This window comes from Scyliorhinus canicula, chromosome 9 (genome assembly GCF_902713615.1).
Source record: "Scyliorhinus canicula chromosome 9, sScyCan1.1, whole genome shotgun sequence".
Classification (NCBI taxonomy): domain Eukaryota; kingdom Metazoa; phylum Chordata; class Chondrichthyes; order Carcharhiniformes; family Scyliorhinidae; genus Scyliorhinus; species Scyliorhinus canicula.
The window spans coordinates 15,932,099-15,954,302 of NC_052154.1; the positions used below are offsets into that span (position 1 = coordinate 15,932,099).

The 22,204-nt window shown below is 48.4% G+C and overlaps 2 protein-coding genes across 5 annotated transcripts in view; one reads left to right on the plus strand and one right to left on the minus strand.

Annotated features, from left to right (window-relative positions):
• LOC119971110 (uncharacterized protein C16orf46-like) overlaps positions 1 to 13,949 on the minus strand; it is a 29,592-nt gene extending 15,643 nt beyond the window's left edge. Inside the window, exons 1-2 of one of the 4 annotated variants that reach the window (XM_038806268.1) lie at positions 13,725 to 13,949; positions 1,460 to 1,713 (exon numbers count right to left, since the gene is read on the minus strand). In XM_038806268.1, coding sequence (XP_038662196.1) covers positions 1,460 to 1,681 — 222 coding nt within the window. In that variant the 5' untranslated portion in view covers positions 1,682 to 1,713; positions 13,725 to 13,949. Of the gene's footprint in view, positions 1 to 1,459; positions 1,714 to 5,244; positions 5,427 to 11,946; positions 11,967 to 13,691 lie in introns of those variants that run through there. The other 3 variants (XM_038806267.1, XM_038806269.1, XM_038806266.1) reach the window with 3 other exon arrangements.
• Positions 13,950 to 14,014: 65 nt separating this feature from the next.
• LOC119971112 (M-phase specific PLK1 interacting protein) lies at positions 14,015 to 16,622 on the plus strand. Its single transcript, XM_038806270.1, has one exon. The coding sequence runs from the start codon at positions 14,200 to 14,202 to the stop codon at positions 14,770 to 14,772; it is 573 nt and encodes a 190-aa protein (XP_038662198.1). The 5' UTR covers positions 14,015 to 14,199; the 3' UTR covers positions 14,773 to 16,622.
• The last annotated feature ends 5,582 nt before the right edge of the window (positions 16,623 to 22,204 follow it).

A 22,204-nucleotide genomic window follows, 5' to 3' on the forward strand; every position in this document is an offset into this window, starting at 1 on the left:
TGCCGAGTGAAGTTGAATCACTTGCCAATAACATGGTTTAATGTTGAATCATTGGATATCAGAGTTTATCACAAGGTAATCAAAGTTCATACTACAGTTTACTCCAGGCAAAATGGCACTAAATGCAATGTGAAGGTTGGTCTGGGGCCTTGATAAAAATATTCTTTTTCAAATGAAGGTCTGGGCAGGCTTGACGGATCAGCTGGTCTTTTCATACTGTGAAGTCTATTTTGTTATTCATTTGTGAGATATGTGCTTTGCTGGCTTGGCAAGCATTTATTTCCCACCCCTAATTGCCCTTGAGAAGTTGGTGGTGAGCCGCCTTTTTGAACCGCTGCAGTCCATGTGCTGTAAGTACACCCACAATGCTGTTAGGGAGGGAGTTCTAGGATTTGGAACCAGTGACAGTGAAGGAACAAGGATATATTTCCAGGTCAGGATGGTGAGTGGCTTGGAGGGGAACTTTCAGGTGGTGGTGTTCCTATTTATCTGCTGCCCTTGTCCTTCTAGATAGTACTGGTGGGTTTGGAAGGTGCTGTCTGAGAAGCCTTAGTGAGTTCCTGCAGTGCATCTTGTAAACAGTGCATCTTGTAAACAGTGCATCTTGTAAACAGTGCATCTTGTAAACAGTGCATCTTGTAAACAGTGCATCTTGTAAACAGTGCATCTTGCTGCCACCGAGCATTGGTGGTGGAGGGAGGGAATATTTGTGGATGGGATTCTAATCGAGTAAGCTGCTTTGCTCTGGATAGTGTTGAGATTCTTGAGTGTTGTTGGAGCTGCACTCATCCAGGCAAGTGGAGAGTATTCCATCACACTCCGGACCTGTGCCTTGTAGGTGGTGCAGGCTTTGGGGAGTCAGGAGGTGAGCTACGCTCTGCACAATTCCTATATGTATGGAGGATGGCCAGATAATGGAGGGTCTGAAGGGTAAAAGTACCTGTGGAACTCCAACCCAGCATCAGTTAATATGGAAAGAAGAATGTAACAAGAAATAGGAGCAGGAATGGGCTCAAGTCTGATCCAATATTTAATAAGATTGTGGCTGAATTTCTAAGTCAACTCCACTTTTGTACTTTTCATAACCTATTTGTGATTATACACAATTATGAGAATCCACAGCCCTCTGGGATAGAGAATTCCTGGGACTCACAACCCTCCAGAGTGAAGAAATGTCTCCTCATCAGTTATCTTGAGACTCTGCCACCCGAGTCATAAACTCTCCAGCGAGTGTAAACAGCACTCAGCATCTATCCTGTCAAAAGACTGTTGCGCGTTTCAATGAAATCACCTCTCATTCTTCTGAACTCTGGAATGTCAGCCCATTTTATTTTCCCTCCATTTAAAATGTCCCATAAAGTAAGCCAGCCATGTTAAATATTTTCTTCACAATTAAAATGTAATCTAATTAGTCAAATTTAACGAGAGAATTCTGAAGTGAGAAAGCCGGACTACTTACTGCATCATCCCATCCATTATAGATGATGATCTGGTCCATTTGCTTTTGGTCATCTTCATAGGTTTTCTCACTGACTTTGATCAGAACTTCTATGAGTTTTCTTTCAGATTCCCAGGAATGAAGGAAATGGGTGGGACTTAGCGCCATTTCATTGTTACTTTCAAGAGTATTGGAGAATGCTATTCTTTTACGGTCGACCATGCCTTCCTCCTGGAGTTCCATTTTCCAAGTAAGGTTTTCGCTAGATAATTTACCTGTCAAACAAGTGAAGCTTGCAGTTAATGCCTTATTACATTCAAGGTAAAGCAAAATCATTAAATAAGACATCCTATTTACTATTTAATGACTTTGTTTCACATATAGTGACTATCATTTACTCCACGTTTAAAGGAGAATTCCTCGTCAGTGTGGCAAACGTTTTTGTTTGCAATCATACAGAATCGGATGACGGAAGTCACAAGGTGACATGGCATCCCTCAACGATTCAAATGTTTTCAAAACCAAATATATAGATACACCATTAGTTCTGTTTTGGCTAAATAATGCATTATGCATCACATAAATCATACTGTCTGCATATAACAATATATCATCTGACTTAATTAGCACAGAGGTGGCAGAGGGGTTGAGAGGGTTGGAAGAGAGATAAAGCTGACTGTCGTCAGCCTGCACGTGGAAGCTGACTCATGTCTTCGGGTTGTCAAGGTTCCACAAGTAAACAAAGGGGCCAAGTACTGACAGGGATGCTAGAGATAATGTTGCGACAGCAGGAAGAGAAACCATTGTTAGAGATGCACCGGCCACAAGATAGCAAAGGGGAACTAAGGCAGTACCACTGAGTTGGTAAAAAATGGAGAGAAGGCATTGAAGGAAACTGGTATGGTTGACCATGGGCGGCATGGTAGCACAATGGTTAGCATTGTTGCTTCACAGCGCCAGGGTCCCAGGTTTGATTCCCGCTCGGTCTTATATTGTCTGTGCGGAGTCTGCACGTTCTCCCCGTGTCTGCGTGGGTTTCCTCCGGGTACTCTGGTTTCCTCCCACAAGTCCCAAAAGACGTGCTTGTTAGGTGAATTGGACATTCTGAATTATCCCTCAGTGTACCTGAACAGGCGCCGGAATGTGACGACTCGGGGATTTTCACAGTAACCTCATTGAGTGTTAATGTAAGCCTACTTGCGACACTAATAAAGATTATTATTATGTCAAAGACTGCAGAGGGGTGATGGATGGCAAGAGGGGAAGATCTGCCACAGTCACAGATATAGACATCATTTGTGAAATGGATTCGAGCCGTTTGATGGGCAGAACCTGATTGGAGAGGTCAAACATAGAGTTACAGGAATGATGAGCATTGAGTTGTGAGGCAACAATAGTTTGAAGAGGAAAAGAAACTTGAAGATGTGGTAGTAACTTTCAAGGACAGCAAGGCTGAGCCAGTTTTATATTGTGATGTTGCCCATGTGATTTAAGGTTTACGGTTAGGAATAAGAGCAAGTGGTTTGGTTAGCGGTTAGTGGTTAGCACCAGTGTTAAGAGACTGCTATTGACAATGCTTGCGTCACTTAACACAACCGATTGTGAATGGGATCAAAGGAGCAAGAGGTCACATTAGTTTCACATTAAGGAAGATTCGAGAGAAATTAAAGACAAAAGCAGAAAAAGCTGGAAAATCTCAGCGGATCTGACAGCATCCGTGGATAGAGAACAGAGCAGACCTAATGTTTTGAACCTGGATGACACTTTGTCAGAGCTGAACAGAACTGAAAACAGATTAAGATTTATACTGTTGTGGGGGGTGGAGCAGTGGGTTAGATAGAGGGCCAGCAATAGGAGGAAGCTGGGGACAAAGGACAAAGGGAATGTAAATGGTGGATCATGACTGAGAAGGGTGCTGACATTAAGAGATCAGAATGTGTTAATGGTAGAACAAAGGTAAGCAGTGTCACTGGGCAACTTGGAAGAGGGAACAGATGGCCCTGGTGACACAGAAGAGACATTGACTGTGACAACAAGAAGTAAAGTTTTGTCTGCTAAAAGGAGATGTAAGACTTGAAATTATTACTGATTGTATGAATATATTCTGTCCTAAATAATATGAAGCTCCTGTCATTATAGAATTTATCTGACTCACTGTGAGCAACAGAACATGAAATACCCTGTCCGTGAATGAAGTTCATTCTCACATTAAAGCTACCACTCTCCTTTTGATGCTTTGATTAGATGTCAGAATTTTCTTTTGTTACTTCAGATCCTAAATTTAATAGTTTTCCCTATTATTAGTCTCAATTTACTGCTAGTTACCAGTTACTGAAAACCCCACCGATACCAAGTACTCTAATCCCATTTTTCAGCACTTGGCCGGTAGCCTTGTGCGCTATGGCATTTCAAATGCCGTCTATACACTTAAATGCTGTGAAGGTTCCCGCATCTACCATCCTTTCAGGCAGTGAGTTCCAGATTCCAACCTCCCTCTGGGTGAAAATGTTTTCACTCAAATCCTAAACCTCCTGCTCCTTACCTTAAATCTGTGCCTCCTGGTATTGACCCCTCCGGTAAGGGGAAGAATTCCTTCCTATCCACCCAATCAATGCCCCTCATAATTTTATGCTTATTTTCAGGTTGTGGCTGGAGTACAGCACCTGTAGCATCAGCGATTACCCCTGAGAACTTGTTTTGAAGCTCATGTAGAATCCATAGAATCCCTACAGTGCAAAAGCAGGCCATTTGGCCCATCGCACCTGCACCAACCCTCCGAAAGAGCAGTCTACTTAGGCTCACTCCCTCCCCGCTTCCCCCCCCCCTCCCCCCCCCACCCCCGGCCCTATCCCCCTGATGGAATCATCAATTCACGAGACACATGCTTTAAGATATGAACAGTGGTTTTAATCTACTTACTACAAAGCCAGCCTGTTACCCGTTGAACTCTCGATGAACTGCAGGCTGGCTCTGGACACGGTTATTTATACAGCAGTCATAGAATCATAGAATTTACAGTGCAGAAGGAGGCCATTCAGCCCATCGAGTCTGCACCGGCTCTTGGAAAGAGCACCCTACCCAACGTCAACAACCCCACCCTATCCCCATAACCCAGTAACCCCACCCAACACTAAGGGCAATTTTGGACTCTAAGGGCAATTTATCATGGCCAATCCACCTAACCTGCACATCTTTGGACTGTGGGAGGAAACTGGAGCACCCGGAGGAAACCTACGCACACACGGGGAGGATGTGCAGACTCCGCACAGACAGTGACCCAAGCCGGAATCAAACCTGGGACCCTGGAGCTGTGAAGCGATTGCGCTATCCACAATGCTACCGTGCTGCCCGTTCTCACATTTTGACGCAGACACAGAAACTCCCAAGTCATGTTAATAAAGAACCTGAATATTTTTGACAAAATTAAGAGTTTGCTGTAATGAACTTTAATATAGCCAAGATTATGTCGCTGCTTAGGCTAACCACAATATTACACATTAAATCCGGGATGGATAACTGAGAACTTAAACTGTTATAAATCTGCAGATGTAGGTCAGATAGAACACAAGTTGTGGAAACAGCAAACAATTTATACAAAGAGTTCTGTTGTATGCTGGCGATTGCTGGCTCTCTCACTGATACAGTGAGATGTAACTAGAATAACGTACAACAGAAAGGCCTGGAGTGACTCCACAGTCTGAGGTCCAGAATTGTACAAATTATTTCAACAGAAACATAATACAAAGCGTGACAAATCATCAGACCAACATCGTCTGCACACAAATTACAGATCTCTTGGCACTAACCTGCATCAAACACATTAACATTATATTCTCCGGGCATGATTGAAGAAGATTGCTACTCTTTATCCATGCAGCTGAACTATCTGCCCAAGTTATTTATTCCCATTTTAGTGCTCAGTGAAATCTGTTGTACCTTTGGGATTCAACTGAAAAATCCTGTGCTTCTGAACACCAGGCCACTAAAAGAAGCTATCAAGCAGTCAAGGGGGAGGAGTCGTGGGCAGAGCCAAGGGTGGAGCCCTGTACAAACTGCTGAGCATTCCCAGAGCTACTCCCCCTAGTGGTCGGATAACGCTACTGCACTTACAATGGTATTGGTAAATACAGTGTGAATTACTACGTTACATTCACCCCCTGCAAAAAAATCAAGTCCGGCGGGGGTGGTGGTCTACAAAGTAAGTCTGTCCGGTGGTCAAACTGTCGGCTGTGATCTGCGGAGCACGGGGGTTGCAGCCTCTTGCGGTGGCTGGATGGGTGTTGTGTGCTGGGGTACAATGGCGGACTCCAGGGAGGGTTGTGTCCGAGCTTCATGCTCTTCTGGTTCGGCCGGGGACTGGGGGCTGGCCGGTACGGGTGCACGGAACTGGTGGAGCGAGCTCGTGGTCTCAGGAGCGCGAGGGGGCGGCAGCATGGGGTGTAGGGTGAGGGATCCTTCTGTGGGGGTAGAGGGGGCGCTGGATCCAGCGGGTGCCAGATCCTGGAGGGTTACTGTGTCCTGGCGGCCGTCAGGGAACTCAACGAAGGCGTACTGGGGGTTGGAGTGGAGCAGGCGCACCTTCTCAACAAGGGGGTCGGTTTTGTGTGCCCTGACGTGCTTCCTCAGGAGTACAGGGCCCGGTGGCCTCAGCCATGCCGGAAGCGAGACCCCCGTGGTAGTGCCCCTGGAAAAAATGAAGAGCCTCTCGTGAGGGGTCTGATTGGTCGCTGTGCATAAGAGGGACCTAATAGCATGGAGCGCTTCTGGGAGGACTTCCTGCCACTGGGAGACATGGAGCTTTCTAGACCGGAGGGTCAGTAGGACGGTCTTCCAGACCGTCGCGTTCTCCCTCTCCACCTGCCCGTTCCCCCTGGGGTTGTAGCTGGTAGTCCTGCTCGAGGCAATGCCCTTGTCGAGCAGGTACTGACGCAGCTCGTCACTCATGAAGGACGAACCCCGGTCGCTGTGCACGTAGCTGGGGAAACCAAACAGGGTGAAGATGCTATGCAGGGCCCTAATGACTGTGTGGGAGGTCATGTCGGGGCACGGGATAGCAAATGGGAAACGGGAGAACTCATCTACGACGTTTAGAAAGTAAACATTCTTGTTAGTTGAGGGGAGTGGCCCTTTGAAATCAATCGCGAGGCGTTCAAAGGGCCTAGAAGCCTTGACCAGGTGGGCCCTGTCTGGTCTATAGAAGTGCGGTTTGCACTCCGCACAGATCGGGCAGTCCCTGGTGACCGCTTTTACCTCCTCATTGGAGAAAGGCAGGTTTCGGGCTCTGATGTAGTGGGCGAGCCGGGTGACCCCCGGGTGGCAGAGGTCGCTGTGAATGACTTTCAGTCTGTCAATCTGCGCGCTGGCGCATGTCCCGCGAGATAGGGCATCCGGAGGCTCGTTGAGCTTCCCGGGCCAATACTTAATATCATAGCTGTAGGTGGAGAGTTCGATCCTCCACCGAAGAATTTTATCATTTTTTATTTTGCCCCTTTGCGAGTTATCAAACATAAAGGCAACTGATCTTTCGTCGGTGATGAAGGTGAACCTCCTACCTGCGAGTTAGTGCCTCCAGTAACGAATAGCCTCCACAATGGCTTGTGCTTCTTTCTCGACTTAGGAGTGTCGGAGTTCTGAAGCGGGGAGGGTACGGGAGAAAAATGCGACTGGTTTCCCTGCCTGATTTAGTGTGGCTGCTAGAGCTACCTCTGAGGCGTCGCTCTCAACCTGGAATGGAGTGGATTCATCCACCGCCCGCATGGCCGCTTTGGCGATGTCCTCCTTGATGCAGTCGAAGGCCTGGCGTGCCTCAGCTGACAGGGGAAATCGTGTGGCCTTAAAGAGTGGGCGGGCTTTGTCCGCATATTGAGGGACCCACTGGGCGTAGTAGAAGAAGCCCAAGCACCGTTTGAGGGCTTTGGGGCAATGGGGGAGGGGAAGTTCTAAGAGGGGGCGCATACGGTCCGGGTCTGGGCCCAGGACTCCGTTTTCCACGACGTAGCCGAGGATGGCCAGTCTGTTTGTGCGGAAAACGCATTTCTCTTTGTTGTAGGTGATGTTTAATTTCTGTGCCGTCAGGAAAAAACGGTGGAGGTTGGCGTCGTGGTCCTGCTGGTCATAGCCGCAGATGGTGACATTGTCCAAGTACGGAAACGTGGCCCGCAGCCCGTACTGGTCCACCATTCGGTCCATTGCTCGTTGGAACACCGAGACCCCATTAGTGACGCCGAAGGGGACCCGGAGGAAATAGAAGAGGCGGCCATCGGCCTTGAATGCCGTGTAATGGCGGTCCTCCAGGCGGATTGGGAGCTGGTGGTATGCAGACTTCAGATCCACCGTGGAAAAGAGCCGATACTGGGCGATCTGATTTACAATGTCTGCAATCCTGGGGAGGGGATACGCGTCAAGGAGCGTAAATCTATTTATGGTCTGACTATAGTCGACAACCATGCAGAATTTTTCCCCGGTCTTAACGACCACCACCTGAGCTCTCCAGGGACTATTGCTGATCTCTATAATCCCCTCACTGAGAAGCCTTCGGACCTCTGATCTGATAAATACCCTATGCTGCAGGCTGTATCGCCTGCTACGAGTGGCTACGGGTTTACAGTCCTTTGTGAGATTGGCGAAGAGAGGAGGGGGGGAGATTCGCAGTGTGGCGAGGCTGCAGATAGTGAGTGGGGGCAGGGGCCCACCGAAGCTGAGGGTGAGGCTCTTAAGGTTACACTGAATATCTAGGCCTAATAAGAGTGGCGCGCAGAGGTCGGGCAAAATGTAGAGTTGCAATTTTGAGTAGCTAGCGCCTCGGATTGTGTGTCGCGGCGGTGCGCCCCTGGATCTGTATAGAATGGGAGCCTGAAACGAGCGAGATAGTTTGCCACACTGGGAAAACGGGGAGCGAACAGCGTCTTACCAGGTCTGGGTGTATGAAGCTCTCAGTGCTCCCGGAGTCAAAAAGGCATGGCGTGTTGTACCCGTTGATTTGGACCTCTGCCATTGAATTTCGCAGATGCTTCGGGCGTGATTGATCCAGGGTGACTGCGCCGAGTTGCGGGCCGCGTGATGAGCGCCCGGGGAGGTCGTACTCTTCCGATGAATTGTCCGAGCGTGGAGATGCAGGTAGGGCCCGTGGATCGCACGTGGCGGGCGGCGAGGTAGATGGCGTCCAAGATGGCGGCCCCCATGAGTCGCATGTGGCTGCCCGTGTGGTGGAGGTTTGCCAAGATGGCGCCCCCCATGGATCGCACGTGGCGGGAAGGAGCGGGGTTGGGGCATAGGCCGCAGCGTTTCGGGCCTGCGGGTGTGGGGAGCGATTACTTCGTGCCGCTGGGGAGTTGGAAGCTGGGGCCCTTTTTGCGAGGCACACTCTCACGTAGTGGCCTTTCCGCCCGCAGCTGCTGCAGGTCACGTTGCGGGCCGGGCAGTGCTGCCGCGGGTGCTGATTCTGGCCGCAGAAATGGCAGGCTGGAGCAGCCTGGTGGCTGGGCGGCCGCGTGGCACAGGCCTGGGGAGTCGCTGGTCGGGGGCCCATGATTGGGTCGCGGAGTCCGCGGGGAACGAGGTGAGGCTGCGGAAGGAGACCTCCATCGTGGTAGCAGTTTCCGCAGTTGTTTCTAAGTCTTGGGCCCCCTTTTCCAGCAGTCGTTGGTGCACATAATTAGACCTGAGGCCCGCTACAAAAACGTTGCATACAGCAAGTTCTATATGTTCAGCCGCGGTAACCGCTTTATAGTTACAGTCATTATTTAGATTATTGAGCTCTCTTAAAAATTCAGCGAGTGATTCTGTAGGCCGCTGGCGGCGATTCGTGAACACGTGGCATGCGTAAACTTCGTTAATGGGCCTTACATACATCTTATCGAGTATCACTAGCGCTGCAGTATTTGAACCAGCCGAGTTTAGTTGCGTAGATTCTGTGGCTCACCCTCGCGTGCAGTGCTTAACTTAACTTCTGTTCCTCTGTTGTTTCGGCTTTGCTCGCTTCTGCCAGGTAGGCCTCAAAGCACCACAGCCAGTGGGAGAAGATTTATTTTGCCTCTGCATCCTGTGGGTCGAGTTCCAGGCGTCCAGACTTGAGGGCTGATTCCATGATCGATCCTGACTGTTCTTAATTAGATTAAATTGATGGAACCATCAATTCACGAGACACGTGCTTTAAGATATGAACAGTGGTTTTAATCTACTTACGACACAGCCAGCCTGTTACCCGTTAAACTCTCGATGAACTGCAGGCTGGCTCTGGACACGGTTATTTATACAGCAGTCAAGGGAGAGGAGTCGTGGGCGGAGCCAAGGGTGGTGCCCTGTACAAACTCCTGAGCATTCCCAGAGCTGCTCCCCCTAGTGATCGGATAATGCTACTGCGCTTACAATGGTATTGGTAAGTACAGTGTGAATTACTACGTTACATTCACCACACTCCCATAACCCCAAGCATTAATCATGACCAATCCACCTAACCTGCACATCTTCGGACTGTGGGAGGAAACTAGAGCACCTGGTGGAAACCCACGCAGGCACGGGGAGAACGTGCAAACTGTACAGTCACTCAAGGACGGAATCAACCCAGGTCCCTGGCACTGTTCCTCCATATGGTCATGAATATTAACAGTTGGTGAAAAATGTCCAGGTTTAAGAAATCACATTTCATCCTTAGGGTGTTGTCCAGTCATAGAATTTTCATAGCAAGGAAAGAGCCCCTCGACCCATCATGTCCGCACCGGCCATCAAGCACCTATTTACTCTAATCCCATTTTTCAGCACTTGGCCGGTAGCTTTGTGTGCTACAGCATTTCAAATGCCGTCTATACACTTAAATGCTGTGAAGGTTCCCGCATCTACCATCCTTTCAGGCAGTGAGTTCCAGATTCCAACCTCCTTCTGGGTGAATCACTCAAATCCCCTGTAAACCTCCTGCCCCTTACCTTAAATCTGTGCCCCCTGGTTATTGACTCCACCGGTAAGGGAAAAAATTCCTTCCTATCCACCCCAATCTATGCCACTCATAATCTTATACTCTGGAAATAGTGGATGCATTGGTGGTCATCTTCCGGGATTCTATGGACTCTGGAACTGTCCCTGCAGATTGGAGGGTAGCTCATGTCACTCCGATATTCAAAAAGGGAGGCAGAGAGAAAGCAGGGAATTATAGACCAGTAAGCCTAACATCGGGAGTGGGGAAAATGCTTGAATCCATTACCAAGGACTTTATAGCAGAACATTTAGGAAGCAGTGGCAGGATCAGTCAGAGTCAGCACGAATTTATGAAGGGAAAATCATGCATGACAAATCTGTTGGAATTCTTTGAAGATGTAACCAGTACAGTTGACGAGGGGGAGCCAGTCGATGTGGTATATTTGGACTTTCAGAAGGCGTTTGACAAAGTCACGCATAAGAGATTATTGTGCAAAATTAAAGCACATGGGATTGGGTGAAATGTTTTGAGGTGAATAGAAAACTGGTTGGCAGAGAGGAAACAAAGAGTAGCGATTAATGGGTCCTTTTCAAATTGGCAGGCAGTAACCAGTGGGGTACCACAGCGATCGGTGCTGGGACCCCAGCTATTCACAATATATATTCATGATTTGGATGAGGGAACAAAATGTAACATCTCAAAGTTTGGAGATGATACCAAATTAGGTGGCAGGGTGAATTGTGTCGAGGATGCAGGGATCCTACATGAAGATCTAGACAGGTTGGGCGAGTGGGCAAACCAATGGCAGATGCAGTATAATTTGGATAAGTGTGAGGTTATTCATTTTGGAAGCAAAAACAGGAAGGAAGATTACTACCTGAATGGTTGTAAATTGGGAGAGGGGAGTGCGCAGCGGGATCTGGGTGTCCTTATGCACCATTCGCTGAAGGTAAGCATGCAGGTGCAGCAGGCGGTAACGAAGGCTAATGTAATGTTGGCCTTCATTGCGAGAGGTTTCGAGTATAGAAGCAGGGATGTGTTACTGCAATTGCACATTGCCTTGGTGAGGCCACACTTGGGAGTATTGTGTGCAGTTTTGGTCTCCTTCTCTGAGGAAGGATGTTCTTGCTCTCGAGGGAGTGCAGCGAAGGTTTACCAGACTGATTCCAGGGATGGCGGGACTGTCATATGAGGAGAGATTGACTCGGTTGGGATTGTTCTCGCTGGAGTTCAGAAGAATGAGGGGGGTCTCATAGAGACTTATAAAATTCTAACAGCACTAGACATGGTAGATGCAGGGATGTTACCAATGTTAGGTGTGTCCAGAACCAGGGGTCACAGCCTGAGGATTCAGGGTAAACCATTTCGGACAAAGATAAGGAGACACTTCTTCACACAGAGTGGTGAGCCTGTGGAATTCATTACCACAGGAAGTAATTGATGCTAAAACTTTAAATATATTCAAGAGGCGGCTGGATATAGCACTTGGAGAGAATGGGATCAAAGGCTATGGGGAGAAAGCAGGATTAGGCTATTGAGTTAGATGATCAGCCATGGCCGTGATGAATGGCGGACCAGGCTCGAAGGGCCTCCTTACCTCAATCAAGTCCCCCCTCAGCCTTCTCTGCTCCAGGGAAAACAACCCGAGCCTCTCTTCATAGCTGAAACACTCCAGCACAGGCAACATTCTGGTGAATCTCCTCTGCACCCCCTTGAGTGTAATCACTTCCTTCCAAAGTCTATGTAGACTACATCAACTACACTACCCTCATCTACACACTTAGTCACCTCATCGTAAAATTAAATCAAATCTGTAACACATGATTTCCCTTTGACAAAGCTATGCTGACTATCGTTGATTAATCCTTGCCTCCCGAAGTGGAGATTAATTCTCCCCTACTTCATTTCCTAAAACTAGGTTCAGCACTCTCCCCAGGGATGTTCCGTTTACGTGCAACCCGTCCAACTTGTGCAGATCCCACCATCCCGAGAAACGAACCCAGTGGTCCAGGAATCTAAAGCCTTCCCTCTTATACTATCTCCTCAGCAATGCATAGATCTGCTCCAGCCTCTTATTCCTATACTCACTGGTATGTGGCACTGGGAGTAATCCAGAGATTACAATTTTGAGGTCCTGCTTTTCAATCTGCTACCCTGCTCCCTAAATTTTGTTGCAGGTCCTTACCCCTCTTTCACCGATGTTGTTGGTACCAATGTGAACAACAACCTCTATCTGTTCTCCTTCCCCCTTCGGAATGCCATGCAGTCGTTCAGTGACATCCCTGACCCTGGCACCAGGGAGGCAACACACCATCCTGGAGTCATGCCTAAGGTCCCAGAAACGTCTGGCTTCACCCTTCACTGCCATTCTTAATCGTATTGCTCTTCCACTCTTGCTCCCCCCCCCCCCCCCCCCCCCCCCGGTGCAGCTCCACTCCCCTGGGGATCTGTCGCTCCCTCCGTTTTCCAACACGGAGTCACGGTTCTCGGGCGAGAGGCACTCTGCCAGAGCTTTTTCAACTCCGCCTGCTGCCTCCCTCCTTCTGAATGGTGGTCCACCCCTTCCCTCTCCGACTGCACTTCCCTAAACTGCGGGGTGACCACACATTTCAGCCCCCGCTACACACGCAACTCTCAGCCTCGCGGATGCCCCTCAGTGCGTCCGACCCACGCTCAAGCTCCGAAACCTGGAGCTCAAGGTTTTTTTTACGTGAACTTAGAGGGGCCAATTCTATGCCCCCCACCGCCGCTCAATGAAGGGGCAATTTAGCGCCGCCAATCCGCCTATACTGCACATCTTTGGTTTTTTTTTTACATAGAATTTGCAGTGCACAAGGAGGCCATTCGGCCCATCGAGTCTGCACCGGCTCCTGGAAAGAGCACCCTACCCAAGGTTAACACCTCCACCCTATCCCCATAACCCAGTAACCCCACCCAACACTAAGGGCAATTTTGGACACTAAGGGCAATTTATCATAGCCAATCCACCTAATCTGCACATCTTTGAACTGTGGGAGGAAACCGGAGCACCCGGAGGAAACCCACGCACACACGGGGAGGATGTGCAGACTCCGCACAGACAGTGACCCAAGCCGGAATCGAACCTGGGACCCTGGAGCTGTGAAGCGATTGTGCTATCCACAATGCTACCATGCTGCCCACTTCAAGTGACTGCGGAGAGTTGTGGGGGTGAGACCCGCGCAGACACGGGGAGGATATACCCGGAGCTCAAGCTGGTCGATCTGGAATAAATCAAAACTGCAAGTAGATTCAGGCACAGAGTGAAGATGCAGAAAGCTCGGGAGACGATGCCCCCGGGGGTAACAGTGAACCTTAACTTGCCTGCTCAGCTCAAGCACAGATTTGCTTCCACACCTTTGTTTGCACCCAGTCATGACCGATCACTATCTGGTAAACAGCAGTGCCTGAGGCAGGACAGGGAAGGTCATTGGGGTTTTGTCCCCGATTCGGGGCCTGGGCTGAGAGAACAATAGGATCCCGGGAGCCCTGGAAACAAGAGGAACGGTTACCAGGGCAACCACTTTGCTGCCCGCCTCTCGATGGGAGAGGAAGCGGAAGTGACGATGGGCCGGCTCTCCCCCCCAAGAGAGAGGAAGTGACGCAACGGACGTGGTGGCTGCCAGGCAACGGCCTGTGCGGAAATGACGAGCTGGGAGCCGGAAATCGGCGGCGGGGGAAGGAATGAACACGTTTCGAGAAGCTTCGGCTGGAGTAGGCCCCGGGATCCGCGGCGCGGAGATTTGAGGAGTGAGCCGCCGGCCGCGGAGGGCCCGCCCGCCGGTGTGCGTGCCCGTTTTAGTTGAGAAGACTTCCAGCCCGGTGTGTCGATATGTTCCGGCCGAATTTCCGAGCGTCGCAGCCGGGGTTCCGGAGTCCGCCGCCTCCAGGCCCAGGCCCGTTCCCCGGGGTGGGGCAGGCCGGCAGCATGTACCCCTGGGGCGGCACGGCCACGCCGCCTTACGGAGGCCGGCACCGGTGTTACAACAAGTCCCCCCAGCAGCAGCAGCCGCCCCTCCCGCAGCAGCCAGGCCCGGGCTCGGGGCCCTTCCAGCACCGATACAACAGCCCGTCCCCCGGGCACCAGCAGCCGCCGCAGGGCTTCAGCCCCCGGCACCGGGGCCGTTACTCCTCGCCCCCCTTCCAGCACCCGCTCTCCCCCGGCCCTCAGCAACACTCTCCCAGCCCGGCCCACCGCAAGTATCAGGGCTCGCCCAGGTCGTCCACCCCGTTCAGCGGTGGAGGAGAGAGGAGATCGCCGGCCCCGGTGGAGCATTACTACAAAGCCTCCATGCTGCAGGACCCATGGGCTAACCTGGAGCCGGTCTGTGTGTCTGACATTAACCAGCAATACAGCAACCTGCACACCCCCAGCAGTGGCAGAGCCGGCAGATACTTCAGCTAACAGCGAAAAGAAAACACTTCCAACCTTCTCCTTTTATTGTGTACCCGCCAAAGGGTTGGACACACCTCCCTCAACATGGACCAGGAACTGCCCTACTTCCCCCACTCATTGCTTTCCAGAGGCAGTCATTTTCTTTTTTTAAAAACAAAAACATTTTGATTAGGATTTTTTTGCAGGATCGACTTTTTAAAAAATGAGATCTATTTTTTTAACCTACGCACCAGTTCCCCCCCACACCCCTTTTTGTTTTGGCGACACAGGGGGCTTGCTTGTTGGATGTTAACCAGGCGAGTACTAACTACTTCAGATTTGGGAAGTGCCTGCTCGGAAGAAATGTTAAAAATGTTCTTTAAAAATCACCAGCCAGTGAACAGTCACTAATTATTTTCCAGGTGTCCACACTCCTGTGCATTAATGAGCAGGTTAGACAGCATGTCGTCTGATTTTTTTTTACTGTAAACCATTGAAATGGTCATTTTTTAATAAATTGTCAACTTTTTTTAGATATAAGATTAAAACTCCAGTGGTTAATTTTGTATAATCCACGTTTCTAGTGTGTGTGTGTGTTAATATAAATGAAAATGATTCATGTCTGGTTGAATAATGAGACGGCAATTGTTGGATATGTGCAGTAAAGGTATCTAATGTCCTGGTGTTCCTACTGTTTTCAGTATTAATAATTTTATTTTTCAGAAGTGGGGAAAAGTACAATTTGAGCAAATGTGAATTCAGTTTGAAAACTTGTTGCGTTATGGATATGGTAGTAGGGGATATAATTACTGCATAACATGATGTTTGGTGGCGTCGAAACCTACCCATAAATGGGCAGAGAATTTTATAGGTTCAATGGAGTGAGATTTCTCTCGGTGACTGGCTCTAATTATCTCTTTCCTTGGTATTTATCATAAGAAAAAATAAAGTTTGCTTGATTTTTTTTTCTTAATTCTTGGCATATATGAAAAGGCTCTTTTTCATTTCTGCTCTCATCTGTGGATGGATGTGCATACTTTTAATTACACTTGCAAGCAGCCAGATTTTGCCAATTACCTTCCTGGGCCGTGGAGAAATAAGCATGCTAACTTTGTTACGTTTCTGTTCCATGAGTGCTGCAAGTTAAAAGTGCCTAAGTGGTCACTTCTGAGTAAACCTGGATGCTGAGATTTGTCACGCACTTTGAGTTCATCACAGTGGTCCTTGCAGTTGTGTGTACACACAATGCACTTTCTGACCTGATAGGATGGTGAGAGTGGCAATAGTAACTATTCTCTCTCTCTTTCCCCCCCCCCCCCCCCCCCCCCCCCCCCCAGATAAGTACAAATATTCGCACCCGCACTGGGATGGGGTGAATGACCACAGATCAGACTCGGACTTCAGATTGTAACCTCAGTGGCTCACGACAACACCCAAGCAAGGCATAGACTTTTCAGTTTGACGTTGAAATCTACAAGTTCACTGGCCCTTGGGTGTTTTAATAGGTTTGCATATAGGGGCTGCTTTAGCACAGGGCTAAATAGCTGGCTTTTAAAGCAGGCCAGCGGCACAGTTCAATTCCCGTACCAGCTTCCCCGAACAGTTGCTGGAATGTGGCGATTAGGGGCTTTTCACAGTAACTTTATTTGAAGCCTGCTTGTGACAATAAGTGATTTTCATTTGCATAAAGCCATTATGATAATGCATGGTGTATGTGAATTGTTGGAAAGGGAGAAGAGGATCGATTGAATATCTTTGTAAACATTGGAATTTGCATTTTGCTTTGTCACATAGATGTCATACACTGAAGGATATTTGTCATGTTTTGGGAGAGGGTGAAATAAGTATGTAGAAATAAAAGCATATTTGGATTATACAAACACATGCTCCAGAGCTGCAATGTCGACCACCTGTTAATCGGGATATACAAATAAGGTTAAAGTTTGAACAAAACCTGTTTAAAGTTTCCTTGTGCTGTATAGCAATATTCCTGTGCTGATCAGTACATCCCCTGATTTGTTTGTCACAGGGTTATCTAAAAAAATGATATGGCCATTCTTCCTGTCTTATCTCGCTCATACCACATTCGGGTATCTTTACATTTTCAGAGGGTAAAGGAGCTGTCCTAAAGCACCAACTACAGCTCTTAGTTGGTTTTTATGCAGTTTGTAGTTTTAAAAAGTGGCTTAAACAGAACAGTAATCTTTCAAATGGAATCTTTATAAGACAATATGCTCTCAAGTGATACTGTAAGAGTTTTGATGGTGTTTAATCAGAATGGGTCATGTTTGCTTTTCTTGTCGCTTATCTAGTTCCCCTCCATTGCTGTTGAAATTGAACAGGCAACCATGTAGAACAGGGGTGGGCAAACTACGGCCCGCGGCCCGCCAAAGGCCTTTATGCGGCCCACCAAGATCAAGTCATTAAAAAAATTTTTTTTTTTTTTAAATATAAGGTTAATTGGGGGGGGGGGGGGGGGGGGGGCTGTTAGGTTACTGGTATAGGGTGGATACGTTGACTTGAGTAGGGTGATCATTACTCGGCACAACATCGAGGGCCGAAGGACCTGTTCTGTGCTGTACTGTTCTATGTTCTATATGAGGCGCCCAGAATCATAACCGGGTGAAGCGCCATTTTTGAAAAGTAGAGAAAAAGAGGGCTAAAGGCAGGATGCCGCCGGGGGAAGCGCTGAAGTATATGCCGCACGCTAATTGGTTACAACCGGGACTATTAATTAATATACTATGTGGCCCTTTAAAATTGTGAATTTCTGAATGTGGCCCTTGAACGGAAAAGTTTTCCCACCCCTGATGTAGAATGTACGGAGCAACTCCAAGAACAGAAAAATAAAATGTGTGCGGTCTTTTAATTGTTCTAACAAACAGACAGAGTTCTGATCTATGGCCTGAATAGTTGTTGATCTGAGTGAGCAAATCTAGAAATCAATCAAACTTTTAACCGTAACAGAAAAATATATAGTTTTCAATCATAGTAAAATGCCATCTCAATGTTTGATCATTCTAAATCTTTTGTTTTAATGGTGAATTGTTATATTTGTAAGAAGTATTGTTTGATATATATTTCGACTTTTTCCATTTTTGCAAATATTGCAACAGACCCTCAGAACCAGTACAGTGCAGCGTAAATGGTACTGCATCAAAGCAAATTACTGCGGCTGCTGGAATCTGAAACCAAAGAGAAAATGCTGGAAAATCTCAGCAGGTCTGGCAGCATCTGTAGGGAGAGAAAAGAGCTAACGTTTCGAGTCCAGATGACCCTTTGTCAAAGGGTCATGCATACAGAAAAGGATAGGAGTTAAGCAATCCATTAATCAGTAAACTTGTTCTTGGTATAAATAGAAGCACCAATGGTGGACAGATAAGCAAGAGAATGGGGAAAAGAGGATAAAGACAATATCATGGTAAAACGCTGCCTGCACATTAGCGATCACAAAATAAAATATAGCATAAGATTTTTGTACCTGTTCGAGCATGCACCAGAGCATACCTCTCTCACCTCTAATTATAACAGAGGCACCAGTGACAAGTTACAATGTAATTTTATTGGATATGAGGCCTGTCTGTATCTCTGCAGGAGCCAGTTATGGATTCTTTAACCCCAAAATAAACATACAGAAGAAAATCTGCAAAGACATTAATTCTAAGAGGATACTTCCCAAATAACCACAAGATGCAGTTCATCCCCAAAATCTGGCACAGTACAGTGATCGTTATTTTGCATACATATAGTAAGAAGTCTTACAATACCAGGTTAAAGTCCAGCAGGTTTGTTTTGAATCACTAGCTTTCGGAGCGCAGTACCTTCCTCGGGTGAATGAAGAGGTGGGTTCCAGAAACACATGTATAGACAAAGTCAATGATGCAAGATGACACTTTGAATGCGAGTCTTTGCAGGTAATTAAATCCACAGGTCCAGACAGAGCAACTGGAGAGAGGGATAATCACAGGTTAAAGAGGTGTGAATTGTCTCAAGCCAGGACAGTTGTTAAGATTTCGCAAGACCAGGCCAAATGGTGGGGGGGGGGTGAATATAATGTGACATGAATCCACGGTCCCGGTTGAGGCCGTACTCATGTGTGCAGAACTTGGCTATCGATTTTTGCTCTCCGATTCTGTGTTGTGCATCCTGAAGGCCGCCTTGGAGAATGCTTACCCAAAGATCAGAGGCTGAATGCCCGTGACTGCTGAAGTGTTCCCCGACTGGAAGGGAACATTCCTGCCTGGCGGTTTTCGCACAATGTCCATTCATCCGTTGTCGCAGTGTCTGTACGGTCTTGCCAATGTACTACGTCTCAGGCCATCCTTTCCTGCAGCATATGAGGCAGACAATGTTGGCCCAGTTGCACGAGTATGTACTGTATACCTGGTAAGTGGTGTTCTCACTTGTAATGGTGGTACGCATGTCAATGATTGGTACAACTTGCAGAGGTTGCCATGGCAAGGTTGTGGTCGCTGTTCTGAAGGCTGGGTAGTTTGCTGCAAACAATGGTCTGTTTGAGGTTGTGCAGTTGTTTGAAGGCAAGTAATGTGGGTGTGGGAATGGCCTTGGCAAGTTGTTAGACTTCAACACGTCATTGATGAAGACAGCGAAGATGATGTCGTTTTTCCGCTCTAGGGAAGTACAGGATGACGAAGGGTTGGTTGTGTTTGTCTTCTGAGGAGGTCGGTGTGTTTTGTTGCTGTGGCGTGTTGGAACTGTCGATCGATTAGTCGAGCGCCATATCCCGTTCGTACGAGGGCATCTTTCAGCGTCTGTAGATGTCTGTTACGGTCCTCCTCTTCTGAGCATATCCTGTGTGTACGGGTTTTGCGTGCAGAGAAGACAAGAAAATAGTCATCGTGGTCGGTGACTCCCTCTATACGGAAAATAAAGGTATACCAAAAAGAGCAGGGGATCTCGGGATAATGGCATAACCACATGGCCCTTTGGTATACACCCTCCTCCATAAGGCCAAACCTAACTCAGCCTCCCAAAAACACCCATGTAATCAAAGGATCTTTCGGGTGCGACATTTTAAACCAAGGTCTCTTTTTCCTGCTTGGGTGGATGTAAAAGATGCATTACTTTGAAGAAGAACGGGAGGGTTATCCCCAGTGTCCTGGGTGATATTTATCCCCCTCAGCATCAGATTATCGGGTCACCATCACATTGTTGTTTCCTGTGTGCAAATTGGCAGCACATAATCAATACCTGGATATATTCCTGGATATAGCTTGCAAGCTCAAGTCCAAGCAGAGCTATATCCCTTCTGGCAAGACGTTCTCAGTCTTTATTGTGTTAACAATATAGTTCAATATCTTTGTTTATTTAAGTCATTCTACATCTAATTAATTAGCAAAGTAATTTGAGCTACATATAGAAAACATATTCTGTTTGTTTCTATTGGCAGTCTGTGCAATTTGAATTTGCTTATATCCAGGGGCGAGATTCTCCCCCCCCCCCCCCCCCCCGGCCGGGTCGGAGAATCACAGGGGGCCGGCGTCAATCCTGCCCCCGCCGTGTCCCAAAGTCTCCAGCACCAGAGATTCGGCGGGGGCGGGAATTATGCCGCGCCTGTCGGTGCGCCCGCCCCCCCCCCCCCCCCCCCCCCGGCGATTCTCTGGCCCGCAATGGGCCGAAGTCCCGCCGCTGTCATGCCGGTCCCGCCAGCGTGGATCAAACCACCTACCTTACCGGTGGGACCAGGCAGCATGGGCGGGCGCGGGGCGATCTGGGCCCTGGGGGGTGTCCCCACGGTGGCCTTGCCCACGATCGGGGCCCACCAATCGGTGGGCGTGCCTGTGCCGTGGGGGCACTTTTTTCCTTCAGCTTTCGCCATAGCCTTCACGATGGCAGAGGCGGAAGTGTCCCCTCCCTTGCGCATACCCGGAGATGATGTCAGCAGCCGCTGACACTCCGCCGCATGCGCGGACTCCGGCCAGCGAAGTCCCTTCGGCCCCGGCTGGCGTGGCGCCAAAGGCTGTTCTGGCTGGCGGGGCGCCAACCACTCCGGCGCAGGCCTAGCCCCTCAATGTTGGAGGCTTCCATCATACCAACCCTATTGATTAGGACTTGAGTGCAACGATTAGTCAACAGTAGTCAAGAAGGTATACGGCATGCTTGCCTTCATTGGCTGGGGCATTGAGTATTAAAAGTGGCAAGTCATGTTGCAGCTGTATAGAACTTCAGTATAGCGTTCAATTCTGGTCGCCACACTACCAGAAGGATGTGGAGGCTTTAGAGAGGCTTTACCAGGATGTTGCCTGGCATGGAGGGCATTAGCTATGAGGAGAGGTTGAATAAACTTGGTTTGTCCTCATTGGAACGAAGGAGGTTGAGGGGGGACCTGATCGAGGTCTACAAAATTATGAGGGGCATAGACAGAGTGGATAGTCAGAGGCTTTTCCGCAGGATAGAGGGCTCAATTACTAGGGGGCATAGGATTAAGTTGCGAGGGCCAAGGTTTAGAGGAGATGTAAGATAAGAGAGGAGGTAAGTTTTTTTTTACACAGAGTAGTGGGTGATTGGAACTCGCTGCCGGAGGAGGTGGTGGAAGCAGGGACGATAGTGTCGTTTAAGGGGCATCTTGACAAATACATGAATAGGATGGGAATAGAGGGATACAGACCCCGGAAGTATAGAAGATTTTAGTTTAGATGGGTAGCATGGTCGGCGCAGTCTTGGAGGGCCGAAGGGCCTGTTCCTGTGCTGTACCTTTCTTTGTTCTTTGTTCTATTCTTTGCTGACACCCCAGTGCAGTACTGAGGGTGCTTTTTTTGGATGAGACATTAAACCGAGGCCCCATCTGCTCCCTCAGGTGGATATAAAGGACTATTTCAAGGAGCAGGGCAGTTATCCCTTGTGTCATAGAGTTTTACAGTACGGAAAGAGCCCCTCAACCCTACCTGGAAAAAATTTCTCCCTCCACCAACATCACTAAAACAGAAGGTCTGGTCATTATCACACTGCTGTTTGCTGTGCATAAATTTGCAGCAGCATTTCCAAAGTGACTACGCTTCTAAAATTACTCCATCAGTTGTAAAGCATTTTGGTCATCAAGCGGGACATATAAATGTAAGTCACCTGTTTAGGAGGCATTAGAGTTCCGAATGCCTTTGTTACCCCTGCAGTTGATTATTCTGATTCAGTCCTTGCCAGTCTTCCATCTCCTACCCTCCACAAACCTGAGATGATTTCAAAACTGCTGAATGTATCTGAAGTCACCACAAGTTCCACTCACCCATCTCCCCGTCGCAGGTTCACTGATACCTTTGGCTCATTGTCATCGAGATTTACTGAGCAAAAAGAGATCCTTCAGCCCATCTTGTCACACCTGCTGTCAAGCACCTATCTGTTTTTTATAAATTAGTGTACCCACTTCATTTTTTACAATTAAGGGGCAATTTAACATGGCCAATCCACCTAGCTTGCACATCTTAGGGTTGTGGGAGCGAAACCCACG

Coding starts and splice junctions, on each gene's coding strand:
- LOC119971112 (XM_038806270.1), top strand. CDS start 14,200: ATGTTCCGGCCGAATTTCCGAGCGTCGCAGCCGGGGTTCCGGAGTCCG.